Here is a 19165-nt window from a genome sequence, read left to right as displayed (position 1 = left end):
CATATAAAGAATAACCAAAGGAATTGAAATTTTTACATATTAATACTAGATATTCTTACAGAAAATACTTTGCTAACTCTCCTTTTTCTAAACATATTTAAAATACCTTTTCTAATTTCTTTAGTTCGGACCCCATATATTATTGGATTGATACTTGCAGGAAAAACAATGTACATCACCCCTAAAAAGGTGTTTACATCTGTCGGAATAGGAATATTTAGGTTGTGGGACAGAAAAGTAACACTGCCCACAAAATAGAAAGACATCATTACTATAAGGTGAGTGCCACAAGTGTGGAATGCTTTCCACCTGTCCTCGCCCACTGCTGCTCTCAAGACTGCAGTCAAAATCTTTATATATGAAAAGATGATTACAGATATATCAATCCCCACAAAACATACAATCACAGCGAGGCCCATGGCATCATTTTTAGCAGTGCTGCCACAAGCCAGGCTAACAAGAGCCATGTGGTCACAGTAGCAGTGCCTGAGGATATTTAAACCACAAAATGACAAAGAACCTGCTAGTCCAACCAGGGTCAACATTATAGAGCCACTCCTTATGACGGTGAAAACAAGCAATTTAAAGAACATGGACACGTTTATGATTTCAGCATAACGAAGTGGATAACATATGGCTACGTATCGGTCAACAGCCATTGCCAGTAGAATAGTAGATTCCACTGAGGACAGGAAGTGAGTGAAAAACATTTGCGTTAAACAGCCAGCTAATGAAATTTCATTCAAGTCAAAAATGAAGCTTAGGAGCATACTTGGTATAATAGTTGTAGCTACAACCATATCAACAACACACAACCCAGCAACTAGCATGTACATTGGGCTGTGGAGACTGTCCATAATTCGTATGACATAGATCAATGTTGAATTACAAGCTAATATAATAAAGTATGAAAGGAAAAGTGGAAAAGAAAATAGATGCCTGTACTTGTAGGTTTCTGGAAATCCCACAAATATGAACTTAGTGTGTGAAAAGTTCATTCCCTGAATATCTTCAATCATGTTATTTTCAATGTTGTTTATTTCTCGACCTAAATGAAGCAATTCAAAGGAAAAACCAAAACAGGACATGAATACACAACATATGCAAAGTAATTATCAAGATACAACAGATACACATTACTGTATATAGCCTTCATTAGAGTAAAACATTCACCCAAAGATTTGCAATCAAGAAAGGAATTTACTTCATAAAGTCACATTTTCAATAGCTGATAAATCACATACCCTTTGGATAATTCTCTAACTTTGTCTTGAGGTTGGTCAGCAGTAAAAGAGCCGTCCACTTAAGTGAACTCACTCCCTCCACATTACGTTTTATACCAAAAATGTGGTCCCAACAGACATTAACCATCCTCTCCTGTCTTCCTTGGATACACAACCGTTCTCATCCATGCTCAGTATTTCCTAATGTAGCCCATTCAAAAGCCCCAAAACAAATTGAAAAAAATTCAAAAGTTCCTCCAAAAACGTTGTGTATTCTGTCAGATTTCTGTACAGTACTTTTGAATTTACCAAAACATTAGCCTTTGTCTTTTCCACTGAGTTTGGAATTTATTAAAAATAATAATCTAGTATTATGTTTTATTACTTACTAGTTTTCATATCATATGATCACAATTGAAGGATTATTTGCCTGAGAATGGTTGAAGATTAAGGAAATATCCAGACTTAATTTGATTAATACAGCCTACAATCTAATTATGCTTGTCTAAGTCTAAAGCTTTGGAAATGGTCTCAAATGGTTGGAATAACAATCCCCATTCACTAATTGACTGAGAGACTAAATTGTTCCCATTACACACCTGCCAAGGTATGGCAAGATCTCCTCTAGACTCAAGGCAAATTACCATAGACAAACCAATTAGCACTCCTGGATACGTTGTTGGCTCAACATTAAACTATAATGACCCCAGAGAGATTAGTAACCTTTCAACCAGGGTGCCAATTAGGAGTTATGCAACTGAGCAAGAAGGTACAGAAATGAAAAAATAACATCTTTGTGTATAGGGTTAAAAAAAAGTTTTATTTAAATTTCTAGTTAGGGGAAAGATGAGGGGGGAAATAAATTGTATACATTCCTTATACCTGTCCCACTTTCTTTTAATTTTGTACATTATTTGTACAAAATAATGAAATATATTTAATTAGGTACATTATTTGCTTTTTTTTTTTTTTTTTAAGTGTGGTCTATCCAAATAACTGAAAAGTTATTTCATTTTTAGAAAACAACTGAAAATATTTTTGCATGTGACTAATTTATGTAAATGTACTCTTATCTCTTTGGTTCGAATACCATAAATGATAGGGTTGAAGCAACTTGGGAAAAGCAAATACATTGTACTAAAAAATGCTCGACCGCTCAAAGAAATATTATTCCTAATTCGATATGACAAAAAAGCCAACAATGCAAAAGTTAATGACACACTCATTACAATGATATGTGTAAGACAAGTGTTCAGCACCTTGACATTCAAAGTACCAGACTTGTAGACAGTCACAAATATGATCACATAAGATGTAGTTATGAAAAGAAAGTCTGTGGTAGGGATGGAAAAAAGCGCCAGCAGTCCAACCACATTGTTGACTGTGGTGTCACCACAGGATAACTGAACCACAGCCATACACTCACAAAAGCAATGGTCCAGTACGTTACTACGGCAATAAGACAATTTTCCCGCCAAGCTGATGGGCACAGTAATCATGATGATATTTCTTAGCACAGGTGCCACAACAAATTTCAGAAAACTGAGAAAAGACATATATTTATGGTAGTGCAGTGGTGTACAAATAGCAAAGTATCGATCCAGTGCCATCCACATCAAAATGGTTGACTGAAATGAACTAATGAAATGAATGCAGAACATTTGCACAAAACAACCTACGAGAGAGATTCCTCTGAAATTGAATAAGAAGCTTAGCAGCATGTTAGGGACAAACAATACAGGTAGGATCACCATCACACCTGACATGAGACCTATTAATATGAACATTGGCTTGTGTAAAGATTTATGTGATATGATGATGAACAAGAGGAAAGAATTTGCTGCAAGTGATATAAAAAACATGATGAAAAAAGGAAAAAAAAGAAATGGCCTCCATTCTGCTAGTTCAGAAAATCCATTCAAGATGAAGTCTGTGTGGGAGAAGTTCCTTCCTAAATATTGCATACTGCTGGTCAATTTCTTGACAAACCTGTGACGTGAACAAGTGTTACAAGAAACGTTACAAGAAATTCAACTTCAACACATTTCTTCACATTCACTAACACAACCTTAAGAATTTGGATCAACGGTTGTCTTTACATTACTATCTTGAAACTATACTTAAAGAAAAATAACATGATGTTGGTTTTAAGTCTAAACCTCAACAAATTATATTCTAGACGTATCTGACTGAAATCTAACATTTATTTAATAACTCACCTAACAAGGTGTGCATCCCTTTTCTTGTACCCAGATAAACATACTTTGAACAAAGTTTGTTAAATCACATCCATTGTATTAAAGATGATGGCATTGTTAGCTCCTCCTGCAATAATTACAAGTCTATCCCTGTCTTTCCCTAATAGACCTACCAAGTCTTTCACTACTTATATACTGCATACTTTTAGGAAATCCCCTGATAGGCCTCACAGTTTATTATAACTTTCTGTTTGCACTCTGTTGGTTATAATTAGGAATCTTGCTCTCCTGTTTTGGTATCATAATTGTATCCGTTGTGTATTCAAATACACATTAGTTCATGACTTGTTATTTTCATCATCATTTTTTAACCAGAACTTTCCTGATATACTGCAACTGGCAATTGCCTCGAAACAGGGCAGCGATACAAATATATACTCAATATAGAAAGTTTGCAAGTATTATTCATGTGTCAAGTTTTCACCTTGAAGAATATAAAAATCAAATTGGTTGGTTTTGACAGTACAAATATCAAAATAATTTTTGTGACGCATTGTAAATAGGACTATATTTCCAATGCTTTTTGGAATTTTAGTTTGACTATACTGACATCTATTGATCACTTTAAATCAGGCACGTCTTTCTACTTGAATAAATGAGAGCTTGTATTTGTGTGTAATAACAACAGAACAGTGTACATCAGTGTATAACAATATCATAACAAGGTAATAACTGTGTAACAACAGTGTAAGTATAAAGTACACTGTTCTAGAGTCCAATTTAAAAGTTCTCAGAAAAATAAATAGTTAAGTAAGTACCCATAAAAATCGAGTAAAGTACAATAAATAAGTAATTGTACTAAGTTACTTCCCTTCTCTGGGTAACAGTGTCTCTCTCGGGCTACAAGTGGAAGTGTAGATGATTCAGTTGTAATCAAAAAGAATGAAACACACTATCTCACAACATTTTAATGTCCATTTGAATATTCTGTCTGTTTAAAACCATAACGTAAAAAAATGAAAATAAACAAAAACTTCTTACTTCACCTAATCAGGGATGTTGAGGTGAAGTCTGGGCTTCAGTTTGTGATGACGTCAATAAAGCTAAGCTTGTGTAATTGTCCTCTGCGTGTAGTATATAACAGCACTATATGCTACATATGCTATGCTGGTAGATAAGGGTTAGATAATCTGCTTTGTCCTAAAGTGTGCTAACTGAGGCAATTCAAATAATTCGAAGATGCAAAAACGTCCATCATTTGTGGTGTGGATTGTTTATTGTCTGGTATTTTAACAAGCAACAAACGGGACATGAAACATAACACAGGTTACAGTCTTATCAGTTTGCATTAGGGTTAGGGACGAATGAACCCAAGTTTTAAGAAATCATTTGTTAATTGTGACATGGATGTATTGTGAAATAACAATTTTTTACAGTGGTGAATTTGATTAATCTTGAAGTCTTCAGATTCAGACAAAAATTAGATTTTTGGTCTCTGGATCATAATGAAACAAGGCCAGATTGACTCTCAGACAAACACCCCACATTGGTCCTGTTGGGGTCACAAAGGTCCAATACGTGCTATAAAGTGCATTTGAAAATACATTCCAGGGTTGCAGTATACTTATAGTGCAAAACACTACAAAATACAGTGAAAGTGCAAATGCAGTAAATGTTAAGTAATACAGACAAAAAGTAAGTTAATAAATCGCAATCAATTCAACATACAATACATTATCAAGGACGTGAAACGCCTTTTGATAAGTGTAGCCACAATAGTGCACGTTCTCCTATTTCTTTAGTTCTGATTCCATATATAATAGGATTTAAACAACTTGGGAAAAGCATGTACATTGTGCTTATAAACACCCTGCTACTTTGTGAGATATTGTTTTTAATTCGGTATGACATGAAGGCAAGCAGGGCAATTATTAAACTCATAGTCATTACAATGATGTGAGTGAGACAGGTGTTAATGGCCTTGACTTGGGACTTACCGGATTTGAACACAGACACAAATATAATCACATAAGATATAGTTATGAAAATAAAGTCAGCCGTAGGAATAAGAAAAACTGCAAGCAACCCAGTGAGGTTGTCAATGTAGATACTCCCACATGCCAGATGAACAAGAGCCATGTGCTCACAAAAGCAATGGTCTATTACATTCGTATGGCAAAAAGACAATCTTCCGGCCAGGATAACTATTGGTATAATCAGAAGAGCATTTCTTAACAAGGGGGGAATTACATATTTCATAACATTATAGATGGTCATGTAATTATGGTAGTACAGTGGTGTACAAATAGCAAAATATCGATCCAGTGCCATCCACATCAAAACAGTTGACTGAAATGAACCAATGAAATGAATGCAGAACATTTGCATGAGACAACCTGCCAGAGAGATTCCTCTCCAGTCAAGCAAGAAACTGAACAGCATGTTGGGGACAAAGAACACAGGGAGAATGAGATCTACAACTGCCATCCCAGCAATAAGAATACACATGGGTGTATGTAGAGTATTCTGGGATACGATGATGAACAGGAGAAAAGAGTTGGCAAAAAGTGACAGTAAGAACATGAGCAGGAAGGGAGCAAAGAGGAAGGGTCTCCACTCTCCTAGTTCAGAGAATCCATTCAGGATGAAATCACTGTAGGAGGCATTCCACACCAAGTCGTCCTGCATGTTGCTGCAAGTGACAGGTTCACTTAGACCAGAGGAAAAAAAACGTATACAATGTGTTATTATAGCACTGTTGGGTGTTGAGCTAGGATTGATTTAGGCAAATTTGTGGATGACGTGCCAACAAAGTTTTCAGCTGCAATATGTGATGATTTGGCCTTTGAGATAACCTGTGATGGTCTGGAGTTCATTCACAACTACGCATCTCGCATCTAATCCCCTTTGTTCCATGGACAAAATAACGTGGAGTAGTTATGGTATCTAATCTGTCTTAAGTCAACATAGGAAGCCTAGACCAGGTTTAAAGTTATTGAAAATTCAGAAGTATTGTGAAAATGGCAAATACCTTTGTATATGAACAGGAAAGGAATTACCTGATGGAGTATAGATGCTGAAGTGTTAGTAGTAACACATTGAAATTACATGTTGCATGAAATCAATGCCAGTAAGATAGCGTTGTACAGTCTGAGTGTATTCATGTAGAGTGCACTTACTTAGAAAATCATATCAATGCATTCAACAGCTCAGCTTTATACAACTTCTTCAAGTTATTTCCTGTATAGGCCAACCTCATACAGGGACTTCCAGAAAAAACCCTAATGTTCCCCCTGATACTTCACATCTAATTTAGTATCTGGTCTGGTCATTGGACCACAGAATTTTGACTTACATTGCATGTTCCTAAAAGTATCCCCCCCCCCTTCCAAAACATTTTAACAACCCCCAAATTACTAGTGCTTGAAGGCAATATATTACGTAATGTACTCCATTCATTCACTTTGATTATTTGTATTATCATAACGGTAATGCAATATACTTATGTGACATAAACAATGTTTTTAAGTTATATTTCTAAGTTATAATTATTATTATCAACACATTTCAGTAGTGAATGAACATTAAAACTGCTATATGATGTAAATAAGTTGTTATGTTGCATCATGTTTACTGCTGGTCATTGTTTTTAATTGGAGACGAAGGGACCGGAGTCAGCAGAGACCAGCCTTAGTTTCTGCATCAACAGTGGCAATACACTTGTAGTAAGACCCAGAGGGTCTCTAAGGTTTAAAGTGGACCTTTAGGAGGCCTGTTTGGCCCAACCTTTGGGACTAATTATCCTTCAACTTGGAATTAGACTTACTATGACCACTAATTATCAACAACAACCTTGGTTCTTTTGTTACAGTTTAATGTTTATACGATTTTGTTTTGTTCAAGGACTTTGAGCAGACTGTAGATGTAGTTTATTTGAAACGTAAAGGGGTAAAGATGGGTGGACATAATCATTGACATATGTAAATATTTATGTTTCATTTACAGATTGCCTACTGTATCATTTGAAAATAGAGATTCTAGATGAGACGTCATTATTTGATCTGTGAATGGGTAGTTTACTAACTCAAATGGGCCTGTAAGTGCTCGATTTAGTCCGAGTATCACAGATAGTCAACCAAATAAAGTTTATCTCCTTTTGTTCAAATTCCAGGAATGACTGAGTTTAAAAGGGGTAACCTTGAGTAAAACTAGATTAAACATGCACATCAGGAGGTATGACATTGTAGCCAACAGATGCATTCACATCACTTATAGGTAACAGAGATCCCAACGAGTGGCCGATCAGATGCAGGTGAACGGCCTATTGGAGGGAATTTTGTGAGGGTGATCCAACTATAACATCAGTATGTACTGTATGTGTAAGCCATAAAACATGGGAAGTAATTAGTATACAGAACTCTAGCAACAACTGCTATTGTAAAATGTGTTGTTGATGGAAGTACCACAAGCCAAACAAACCACGAAAGTATGCTACAGTGGTAGAGAATGTTCAAAGAGCAAAAAAATAGGGGTCTTAATAGAGTCACCATTCCAGCAATTAAGAACATATTTCAGATTGACATTATTACTGTAGCTAATCATTGCAGCATACAGGAAAACAAGTAGCAACATAGTGATCTTTTGTAATGCCAAGTAAGATTATCAACTGAAAGGATAGGCAGAAAATACATGCTAACTGACTTACACATACCTAACCCAACTACATTGATCGGTGTGGGGAGCGGGAAATGTTTTTCATCAAAACTCATTCTCTGTCAGACTTGCCGATGGCACGAGAGTTGTTTCACATTACTGCACAGTAGATAGTCTTGGTAGGGTTGCCAACCGTCCCGAATTGTCCGGGGCATCCCGAATTATGGGTGATTTTGATTTGTCCCGTCAGGGACAGCTCCAGTCCCGTATTCCAATCACAGGCTACTGTAAACGTGCAAAAACTCACGTAAACGTTGCTATGAGACGGTTATTGCTTGTTGGTGACAGTGTGTGTGAACTGACCACTGGTGAGGTGAGCATTATTGTGTGTCAAAAGGAGAAACTTGTAATAATTGTCTTTACTATTACAATGAACAATACATCCAAGCGAGGAGCTATTAGTGGTTTGCCAAAATTACACTGAAATGAGTAGGTTTATGGCTAATAAAAGCTTGCGATTTCCGTCATTGTTGGTCAGCTGTTGGTGCGCGCGCATGTGCGTGTGCGCACCTGCAAGAAAGTGTCCCACATTTGGGGTTGAGAAAGTTCTATATTAGACATTCTCTGCTTAGGTCATGGGTTTGTTGTACACTGTAGTTACTGCACTGATCCAAGAGAAGCCAAGCAACCAAACAAACACTGGAACTCTGGTTCCCTCTACTGGATGGGAAGTTACTTGCAACATGGTGTCGGAGAGTTGCCCATGTAATTATGCTACATTATAATAGTTGCATGAAGACTATTACTATTGGACAGGAAAATTCCTCATGGTGACCGAACACAAATGTTTGCATGTGTGTATTCAAACAAGAAAGTATTTCTTAAATATAGCAGAACATGCTGTTATATCCAACAGTAGACAAGGGCACAGACCTGAATGTTTCTAACAGAATAGGTTGTAATTTGATGGAAGTAACACTAGATGGTGGAGTAAAATCAGGAAAATAATTTCCTCATTTAATAGACATTATTTGCTGTAACATGCATGGAATATAGAAACTTATGATATATTAAAAACATATATCACAATGTTACATCACTGTCTACAGTTTGAAGGATTACATTAGTATAGTCATAATAACAATGATAAGACATTAAATTTTTTTAAAGATAATGATTGTATACATCAGTAGTAGAGCGGACTAAAGCAGGTCCCTTGAAATTGATTTCAGCCCGTTATCAGCTCTCTCCATTGTACATCTTTATTATCTCCATCTCTCCACATGCCATTGTACATTTCAACAAAAAAACACTTTGACATGGTTGCGTCCTCTCATGAACTAAGGCCATAATTTGATGTAGAATCTTCTGAAAGATTCCCTAATCTTTGCTGTCTTCACTCCAAAAATGATGGGATTTAGAATAGGGCAGATCATCAAAAAGTAAACCGACAGAAAAATCCGGAGTTGTCGAGGAACATGTTGCATGTTAAACCGATTTTGGGCCACTTCAAATAAACAGCCCACAGCAAAATTCAGCAAGGAAATTAGATGTGGGATGCAAGTGTTAAGAGCTTTCTGCTGTGACTTTTTTGAAGAACTAGAACAAACATTCAGAATTTTCGCATACGAAAAAATAATTAGAATCAATGGAAGGCCTACCGATAAAAACATTGAAAAACTTCCATAAATATTATTTAATGTTGTATCCTCACAAGCCAACTTGACAAGTGAATAATTATCACAATAGACCTTAGCAATTACATTTCCACACAAACTGAGTTTAACAGTCATTGAGAGTACAACAGGGAACTTACCAAATGAATATATCCAGATGAATGCAATCAACAAATATACATGCATTGGAGACATAATTTCAATGTATCGCAAAGGATAACAAATGGACACGTATCTGTCGTATGCCATCACAGCCAGATTTGTGAACTCTATAGAACCATATGTGTGAACACAGAATATCTGCAAAATACAATGGAATCTAGAAATGTGGTGGACATCTAAGAGCATGTTGTGAATCAGCCATGGGAAAAGCCCTGTGCTGCCATACAGTTCGTTCACAAGCAAACTGCAAAGTAGAAAATACATGGGTTCATGCAAGCTCCTATTAAAAATCACCAGTCCTATTGTGAGACCATTAAAAGTTATTACAGAAAAATACATAAGGATTAATAACGTAAAGTAGAAGGGTGACATGTTCCCCATATCACTGTAAGCAGTGAGTTTAAACCATGTTACCTCAGATGAGTTTTCCATTTCTGAAAAAATAATTGTTTTAAAGCATTCCAGTGAAGATAGGAAATCGTATTTTACATTAGTATCACAGACATGAGGTCAACAACGGCCTTGCACTGGCCAAGACTTGTGCAGATTTCTGTTTATTTATATTCTAAGAAGAGAGAGAGAGAAAGAGAGAGAGAGAGAGAGAGAGAGAGGAAGAGAGAGCAAGAGAGAGCAATAGGGAGAGAAAGATTTTGAAACCATAAACCTAAAACATGTTCTCAATAGCCTGAGCACCTTTTTCCAATTATATTTCACTTTCTCAAAACAATCAGTCAGCATCCTTTATTATTGCCTTTTTAATTGTTAAAAATATTCACATATGTTCACATATGTTTATTATTCTATCTTATTATTCATTCACATGTATTCCTGCTGTAACATATTGTGTATCAATGACAGTCCTGTATATAATAGGTGGTTTCAGTAGTCAGGAGTAGCTTCTTGGAACTAAAACTAATACTTGGAACCAATACTGATGAGGTGAATCTGAATTGATTGTCAACCCATTCCTGTGAAGACGGGCAACAATTTATTACGCAACACACAGCCCTAAACTGAAACACAGACAATTATTTAAAAATGTACAACGAAAACACAAAACTAAATTATATGGGATATTATAATGATATAATACCATACAGATTGGGCTGTCTTTTTCCCAATCAAATTTGACTATTTTACAAAAGATAATACAAGTAAATGAAAAGGAAAGTCAATCGGGGGCATGAATAACCTGTCAAAACACTTTCGTAACACTTTACAATAACTACACAACTAATTTTGTTTTTGGAATGAGGTGAACTGAAGGCTAGGAACTTGTAACTACGGTACATGTTCGAATTCTCAGTAAAAAGAAAAGATGCACCATAAGTCCTAAAAAAGTGTTAGGGATAATGTGTGTGTGTGTGTGGAGGGGGGGGGATATCTATGGGTGAAACGTTCACTTGATGTAATGAATGCCACGTCACTCTTAATGCATGTTGCAAAGTATATATAGTGTAGACAATTAAATGCTCTTCAATGTTCCTGCTGCATTTGGTCAATCTCAGCTTGATTGTCTGTCTATGTTGTTGATTGGTACGGTAAACCTGAATGTCTGTTGTGTGGTGATGTTAACATTTATTATTGTTTAGTTATAATTGTATTTCACAAATACTGTCCTTGATCCTCAATTCTCTGGAATATGAATTTAACTTTTCTTCTGACAGCATATGGACCTCCAGGGCCGGTAAATAAGGGAGCTTTTGTGCTAACCTTTTTACTTTTTTGTTTCACAATATTTTCAAATCTTGTCCTTATGTTTGTTATCTATGTTGACTCAACCTTACACAAGCCGATGTATATATTATTGTTCAACCTTGCAGTGAATGGAGTGGTAGGTTGTACGTCAGTCTGTCCTAAGGTAATGGAAAATCTGATTAAGGTTGTACCTAACATTACTCATCAAGGCTGTTTATTGCAGGTGTTTTTTATTTATTCACACGCAACAAGTGCTTATGCAATTTTAACTGCAATGGCTTATGACAGGTATGTTTCCATTTGTAAGCCCTTGCAATACTATAGCATTATGACCCCCTTTAAAGTAAAATTGTTGTTGGTCATAGTAAATGTAATCCCTATTATCCTTTTAGCAATTCAAGTGTTCATTACCTCAAGTCTGCCTCTTTGCGGTTATCACATTAACAAACTGTTTTGTGATAACCTGGCTGTAGTTAATTTGTCTTGTGTTCAAAGTGCTGCAAGCAATGTGTTTGGTATTTTACTCACATTAATCTTGGTCGTTTTACCACTTATTTTAGTAGTACTGTCATACATCAGAATATTAATTGTCAGCTTGAAAGCCTCAAAGGACTCTCAAAAGAAAGCCTTTAGCACATGTGCCCCTCATTTGATAACTTTCATTAATTTTTCTGCAGCCATACTTTTCTCTGTTATTTATAATAGATACAGTGTTGTTTCTAGAGAGGTGAACATAATAATTGCAGCTGCGTTTATTCTGTTCCCTCCTTTACTGAACCCACTTATCTACGGGATCAGGACCAAAGAGATCAAAACCGCTATTAGAAAAATCCTTAGAGGAAGAGTTTTTGGATTGTCCAATGACGTTGCACATTTAAAACCCAAACCTGTAATGGTGTCAAATTCTACTTAGAGCTGTAATGAAATCCGGCTTAAACATACACTTCCTGCCAACCTGGACTAGTTATGTGACTCGTATCTCAATACAGTGAAAATATTGTAACCTGTCATTATTTGTACGGTGGCACATTTTGTTGTTGTCATCTTCTGGCAAAGCCATACAGTTTAATCTCAGTTTATAGTCATTCCTTAGAAACAGTCCGTTTTATTTGGCATATTCATCCATTTTCAACAGTATTCCTGAAAGACTTGTGTTTTGTTTGTTGGCATTTCTATAATAAAATTTTTAAAAAGCTGACTTTTGTAAGGCTCTCGACTTCATTGACGATGGATATCCTACCCTAGTCTGCTTTCATAGTAATGTATTCACTTATTACACACAGATTCATGGAACTATAGATTGATAGTGCACAGTGCTCGTGATGAAGTAGGTGACACACAAATACACATTCCTGGAATTATAGATAGGACACAGTGCCCATGATGCAGTCAGTGAGTAAGATGTCAGTGAAACACACAGATTTATGGAATATAGATAAATAGTGCCTGTGATGCAGCTGGGGATGACAGTCCTCAGTAGCTCTGGTAGGCTACCTACAGGTCTCTAACTACAACTACATTTCTCAAAAGTACTTGTTCAAACTCCACATCATCTAGTCATATATACACATCATAATATACATTTCTTATTCTTTTAAATGCTCTGGTACATTCATGCAAATGATTATGACGCCAACAATAGTCTGCTCTTTCCTAAATTATCAACTGCTTATACAATGATCAAAATGTATTGTATATGTTCTCTGTTAAATTGTCTTACCCTTACAAATATGTAGATATTTAGTTCATTACATAAGTCACTACATGCACAATGGTTTAGCCAGTTGTCATTGTAGCCTAATTCACCTTAAGCGCTTGTGCAGCTCTGCCAAGGGGTGTAGGTAAGTTTACATGAACATTTGTATTTTGTCTTTTGTGTTATGCGGAGCTGTAAAATGATCTTGTATTTGCCGTTTTGCATTGACATAAGACACAAAGACATTAAATTTGTAAGAAAACGTTTCTTGTTGTGTTCCCATTTGTGTCTTGCTATGTCCATGCCTCTAGAAACCAACTGAAGAGCCGGGTTGAATCATCACGTTACAGACTCTGTTGTAGCTGCATCATCTCCCCATGATGCAGCTGATGATGATGATGTCGCTTAGTTGATTCAATGTCACGCAGACACACACAGATTCATGGAATTATAGATACTGTCGTGGTCAAGCCTGTGATGCAGCTGGTTATTATGATGTTGGCTTGTCAATTTGCTGTTAGTTTAATAGTAGTTTGCAATTGGCAGGCTGAGTTTCTATAAACACGTTTTTTAACATAACAAAATTCCCTGATCTATACAGGTCTTTGTCTTCCTGTGAGTTAGCTTGCCAGAATTTCATTCATTTAGCAATCCCTTTGAAAAAAGCTGATTTAATGTTATAATAGCAGCAGAGAGTATTGCTATTCTGGCCATTTTGGCATTGTCACAGAGTTCATTTGTCTTGACTTAATGAATTTGTCGTAGAATGCGGTACTTAGCCTATAGTGCCGAAACTGGCGGGATTTTTTTGAGGGGAGATCTCAAAGCGCTTATCCAGACAATGTTCAACGTGGCATGTCTTTTGGTTCTGAAACAGACACCTGGACAATTCTAACTTTGCACAGTGCCCGGTTCTCAAGGTAATTGTTGGACACTTGTCCTAAAATCCCACTATAAAACCAAACAGACACACACGCGCACACACACAGACACATACACAGATTCCTGTCATTATAGATTATACCATGGTCTGGTTGAATACTCTATTTTGATTGGCAGCAAGGTGTCTATTATTTCATGATTGTATTCACCCACATCATGGTTTAAGCAAGATAATGCCCTTCGATGTGTCCATTATCAGAAAATAATGTACACCCCTTCAGGCATTATCCCTAACATAACAAAGAGTAAAAACATTGTAGCTACATAGGAATTGCTATGAAAGTTGATGGTATTAATTTATAGCAGTAAGAAGGCAGAGTATGGGGGAGGGGAGTAAGGGGTTGACAGATGAAGGTTTAGTGATTAAAACAGAATAAATACTAACATCCCTGGAAAATCCAACCTTCTCATACTAAGTTTCACTTTTACCACTAAACCACAAGGAAATTTACGTTTAACTACAATATTGTTACTATAGGTCTTGCTATGTAGTTTCTGTGACCTTAATGTCAGCGTTGCTATAACCTCTTTACCACTGGTTTTGTGACTATTTAAAATATGTCATTTAGGTTTGGCACTTACTTATAATATTTGAAAGTAAAAAGATTGTATGTGTGTGTGGTACACTAATAATAAAGATACAAATATGAGAATAAAGTCACAATGTATTTTACAAACAAACTATATTTATGTCAAAGCTCTGTGTTTGAGTGCCATGTTAGGTATACAAAGAAATAAGTTAATCAATCAATACAATTAAAATCATTGTAACCATATGTAACTACAGTATGTGCTTGAACTCTCCATATCCATGCAATAAGACACATGAGTCATACAGTACATGCCACAACAGTGTTTGTATGTGTGTGTGTGTGTGTGTGCGTGAATGTGTGTGTGTGTGTGTGTGTGTGTATGTGTGTGTGTGTCACGATTTGCGCTTGGGTCTACTCCTGTCTCCTGTGATGCGTTACAGTGTGTGTGTGTGTGTGTGGGGGGGGGGTTTGCTTGGCCATTTCGCTCATGATGTGAGGAGGAAAGTATTTATAGTGCAGAAAATGAAATGCTATTCAATGTTCCTGCTGCATTTGGTCAATCTCAGCTTGATTGTCTGTACTGTAAGATCTTCAGTGTCATGTGTAGCCTATGTGGTTCATTGGTATGGTAAACCTGAATGTCTGTTGTGTGGTGATGTTAACATTTATTATTGTTTAGTTATAATTGTATTTCACAAATACTGTCCTTGATCCTCAATTCTCTGGAATATGAATTTAACTTTTCTTCTGACAGCATATGGACCTCCAGGGCCGGTAAATAATGGAGTTTTTGTACTAACCTTTTTACTTTTTTGTCTCACAATATTTTCAAATCTTGTCCTTATGTTTGTTATCTATGTTGATTCAACCTTACACAAGCCGATGTATATATTATTGTTCAACCTTGCAGTGAATGGAGTGGTAGGTTGTACGTCAGTCTGTCCTAAGGTAATGGAAAATCTGATTAAGGTTGTACCTGACATTACTCGTGAAGGTTGTTTATTGCAGGTGTTTTTTATTTATGTACATGGAACAAGTGCTTATGCAATTTTAACTGCAATGGCTTATGACAGGTATGTTTCAATTTGTAAACCATTGCAATACTATAGCATTATGACCCCCTTTAAAGTAAAATTGTTGTTGGTCATAGTAAATGTAATCCCTATTATCCTTTTAGCAATTCAAGTGGTCATTACCTCAAGTCTGCCTCTTTGCGGTTATAACATTAACAAACTGTTTTGTGATAACCTGGCTGTAGTTAACTTGTCTTGTGTTCAAAGTGCTGCAAGCAATGTGTTTGGTATTTTATTCACATTAATCTTGGCAGTTTTACCACTTGTTTTGGTAGTGCTGTCATACATCAGAATATTAATTGTCAGTTTGAAAGCCTCAAAGGACTCTCAAAAGAAAGCCTTCAGCACATGTGCCCCTCATTTGATAACTTTCATAAATTTTTCTGCAGCCATACTCTTCTCTGTTATTTATAATAGATACAGTGTTGTTTCTAGAGAGGTCAACATAATAGCTGCAGCTGCGTTTATTCTGTTCCCTCCTTTACTGAACCCACTTATCTACGGGATCAGGACCAAAGAGATCAAAACTGCTATTAGAAAAATTCTAAGATTAAGAGTTATTGGATTGTCCAATGACGGTGCACATTTAAAACCCAAACCTGTAATGGTGTCAAATTCTACTTAGAGCTGTAATGAAATCTGGATTAAACATACACTCCCTGCTAACCTGGACTGGTTATCTCACTCTCAATCTCTCTGTCCTCAATACAGTCAAAGTATACAGCCTGCCAGGATTTGTACGGTAGCACATCTTTGTTTTTGTCGTTTTCTGGTAAAGTAACACAGTGTACAATTTAATCTCAGTTTACAGTCATTCCTTAGAAACAGTCCGTTTTATTTGTCATATTCATCCATTTTAAACAGTATTCCTGAAAGACTTGTGTTATGTCTGCTGGCATGTCTATAATAAAATATAAAAAAGCTGACTTATGTAAGGCTCTTGACATAACTGATGATCAATATCCTACCCTAGTCTACTGTTATAGTAATGAATTCATTTATTAAATACTTGTATCCAAAGCATGGTAGGCACACACACATACATACACACAAACAGGGATTCCTGTAATAATAGATTATACCATGGTGTGGTTGAATACTGTATTTTGATTGGTTACAGTGTGTTTATTATTTATGATAGTATTCACCCAGACCATGGTTTAAGCAGGATAATGCCCTTTGATGTGTCCAATATCAGAAAATAATGGACTCCGCGAAGGTAATCATCTAGTGCCATTATCCCGTCAGGCGTTATCCCTTACATAACATAGTGATACTACATAGAGTAAAAACATTGTAGCTACACAGGAATTGCTATGACAGTTGATGGTATTAATTGTTATCAGTAAGAAGGCACAGTATTGGGGGAGGGGAGTATGGTTTTAACAGATGAAGGTCTTGTGATTACTGTAAAACAAAATAAATACTAACATATCTGGAAAGTCCAGCCTCCCCCATACTAAGTTTTACTTTTACTGCTAAACCATAAGGAAGTTTCTGTTTAACTACAATATTGTTACTATAGGTATTGCTATGTCATACAGTACTTCCCCCCAACAGTGTGTGTGCATGTGAATGTGAGTGTGTGTGTGTGTGTGTGTGTGTGTGTGTGTGTGTGTGTGTGTGTGTGTGTGAGTGTGGGGTTGTTTTTGAAAAACTGCCATTTCTCTCATGATGTGAGGAAGAAAGTATTTATAGTGCAGAAAATGAAATGCTATTCCAGGTTCCTGCCGCATTTGGTCAATCTTGGCTTGATTGTCTGTACTGTAAGTTCTTCAGTGTCATGTGTCAAAATCTTATATCACAAATATTGTCCTTGATCCTCAATTGTCTGGAAGAAGCACCCCCCAGCATAATTGTTAGCAGTAAGAAGACACAGTATGGGGGAGAGGAGTAAAGGGTTAACGGATGAAAGATTTGTGATTAAAACAAAATAAATGCTAACATCCCTGAAAAGTCCAACCTCCCCTGTTTTACTTTTACAGCTTAACCATAAGGAAGTTTCTGTGTAAAGTACATCCCCCAACAGTGTGTGTGTACGTGAATGTGTGTGTGTGCGTGTGTGTGTGGGGGAGAGGGTTTGCTTGGCCATTTCACTCATGATGTGAGGAGGAAAGTATTTATAGTGCAGAAAAATGAAATGCTATTCAATGTTCCTGCTGCATTTGGTCAATCTCAGCTTGATTGTCTGTACTGTAAGCTCTTCAGTGTCATGTGTAGCCTATCTTGTTCATTGGTACGGTAAACCTGAATGTCTGTTTTGTGGTGATCTTTACATTTATTTTTGTTTACTTTAAATTGTATATCACAAATATTGTCCTTGATCCTCAATTCTTTGGAATATGAATTTTACTTTCCTTCTGACAGCATATGAACCTCCAGGGCCGGTAAATAATGGAGTTTTTGTACTAACCTTTGTACTTTTTTGTCTCACAATATTTTTAAATCTTGTACTTATGTTTGTTATCTATGTTGATTCAAACTTACACAAACCGATGTATATATTATTGTTCAACCTTGCAGTGAATGGACTGGTAGGTTGTACATCAGTCTGTCCTAAGGTAATGGAAAATCTGATTAAGGTTGTACCTGACATTACTCATGAAGGCTGTTTATTGCAGGTGTTTTTTATTAATGTACATGCAGCAAGTGCTTATGCAATTTTAACTGCAATGGCTTATGACAGGTATGTTTCAATTTGTAAGCCATTGCAATATTATAGCATTATGACCCCCTTTAAAGTAAAATTGTTGTTGGTCATAGTCAATTTAATCCCTATTATCCTTTTAGCAATTCAAGTGTTCATTACCTCAAGTCTGCCTCTTTGTGGTTATATCATTAACAAGCTGTTTTGTGATAACCTGGCTATAGTTAACTTGTCTTGTGTTCGAAGTGCTGTCAGCAATATATATGGTATAGTCATCATATCAATCTTGGTGGTTTTACCACTTGTTTTAGTAGTGCTGTCATACATAAGAATATTAATTGTCTGCTTGAAAGCTTCAAAGGACTCTCAAAAGAAAGCCTTTAGCACATGTGCCCCTCATTTGATAACTTTCATTAATTTCTCTGCAGCCTCACTTTTCTCTGTTATTTATAATAGATACAGTGTTGTTTCTAAAGAGGTCAACATAATTAGTTCAGCTGCGTTCATTCTGTTCCCTCCATTGTTAAATCCATTTATCTACGGGATCAGGACCAAGGAGATCAAAACTGCTATTAGAAAAATCCTTAGAGGAAGAGTTTCTGCATGGTCCAATGACATTGCACATCTAAAATCCAAACCTGTAATGGTGTTAAATATTACATAG

At 36.2% G+C, this 19165-nt stretch overlaps 7 protein-coding genes across 7 annotated transcripts; 3 read left to right on the top strand and 4 right to left on the bottom strand.

The window, feature by feature from the left end:
- Window positions 1-32: 32 nt before the first annotated feature.
- Window positions 33-1019, bottom strand: or55e1 (odorant receptor, family 55, subfamily E, member 1). Its single transcript, XM_084674800.1, has one exon. The coding sequence runs from the start codon at window positions 1017-1019 to the stop codon at window positions 33-35; it is 987 nt and encodes a 328-aa protein (XP_084530926.1).
- Window positions 1020-2227: 1208 nt separating this feature from the next.
- Window positions 2228-3193, bottom strand: LOC146257731 (olfactory receptor 52K1-like). Its single transcript, XM_084674797.1, has one exon. It carries the CDS (start codon window positions 3185-3187, stop codon window positions 2228-2230), a length of 960 nt encoding a protein of 319 aa, XP_084530923.1. The 5' UTR covers window positions 3188-3193.
- A 1517-nt stretch (window positions 3194-4710) lies between these two features.
- On the bottom strand, window positions 4711-6773 carry LOC146257730 (olfactory receptor 52E8-like). The gene has a single exon (XM_084674448.1). It carries the CDS (start codon window positions 6107-6109, stop codon window positions 5159-5161), a length of 951 nt encoding a protein of 316 aa, XP_084530574.1. The 5' UTR covers window positions 6110-6773; the 3' UTR covers window positions 4711-5158.
- Window positions 6774-8019: 1246 nt separating this feature from the next.
- LOC146257729 (olfactory receptor 4B13-like) lies at window positions 8020-10344 on the bottom strand. The gene is made up of 2 exons (XM_084674796.1): window positions 9437-10344; window positions 8020-8056 (listed from the first exon to the last, which is right to left on the bottom strand). Exons 1-2 carry the CDS (start codon window positions 10342-10344, stop codon window positions 8020-8022), a joined length of 945 nt encoding a protein of 314 aa, XP_084530922.1.
- A 1210-nt stretch (window positions 10345-11554) lies between these two features.
- Window positions 11555-12523, top strand: LOC146257728 (olfactory receptor 52K2-like). The gene has a single exon (XM_084674795.1). It carries the CDS (start codon window positions 11555-11557, stop codon window positions 12521-12523), a length of 969 nt encoding a protein of 322 aa, XP_084530921.1.
- Window positions 12524-15510: 2987 nt separating this feature from the next.
- On the top strand, window positions 15511-16479 carry LOC146257727 (olfactory receptor 10A6-like). The gene has a single exon (XM_084674794.1). The coding sequence runs from the start codon at window positions 15511-15513 to the stop codon at window positions 16477-16479; it is 969 nt and encodes a 322-aa protein (XP_084530920.1).
- Window positions 16480-18196: 1717 nt separating this feature from the next.
- On the top strand, window positions 18197-19165 carry LOC146257726 (olfactory receptor 10J5-like). Its single transcript, XM_084674792.1, has one exon. It carries the CDS (start codon window positions 18197-18199, stop codon window positions 19163-19165), a length of 969 nt encoding a protein of 322 aa, XP_084530918.1.

This window comes from Hypomesus nipponensis, chromosome 15, assembly GCF_054491055.1.
Source record: "Hypomesus nipponensis isolate SF chromosome 15, ASM5449105v1, whole genome shotgun sequence".
NCBI classification, from domain to species: Eukaryota; Metazoa; Chordata; class Actinopteri; order Osmeriformes; family Osmeridae; genus Hypomesus; species Hypomesus nipponensis.
Note: the sequence above shows the minus strand (reverse complement) of the source record. Positions and strands in the feature narration are given on the sequence as shown.

Excerpts from the sequence above, each read along its gene's own strand:
- or55e1 (XM_084674800.1), bottom strand. The coding sequence starts at position 1,019 with ATGATTGAAGATATTCAGGGAATGAACTTTTCACACACTAAGTTCATA.
- LOC146257731 (XM_084674797.1), bottom strand. The coding sequence starts at position 3,187 with ATGCAATATTTAGGAAGGAACTTCTCCCACACAGACTTCATCTTGAAT.
- LOC146257730 (XM_084674448.1), bottom strand. The coding sequence starts at position 6,109 with ATGCAGGACGACTTGGTGTGGAATGCCTCCTACAGTGATTTCATCCTG.
- LOC146257729 (XM_084674796.1), bottom strand. The coding sequence starts at position 10,344 with ATGGAAAACTCATCTGAGGTAACATGGTTTAAACTCACTGCTTACAGT. Across the intron at positions 8,057-9,436 it reads AGGGAATCTTTCAGAAGATT|ACTATGTTGCTACTTGTTTT; the intron begins CTACATCAAATT and ends TTACAAAAGATC.
- LOC146257728 (XM_084674795.1), top strand. The coding sequence starts at position 11,555 with ATGAATTTAACTTTTCTTCTGACAGCATATGGACCTCCAGGGCCGGTA.
- LOC146257727 (XM_084674794.1), top strand. The coding sequence starts at position 15,511 with ATGAATTTAACTTTTCTTCTGACAGCATATGGACCTCCAGGGCCGGTA.
- LOC146257726 (XM_084674792.1), top strand. The coding sequence starts at position 18,197 with ATGAATTTTACTTTCCTTCTGACAGCATATGAACCTCCAGGGCCGGTA.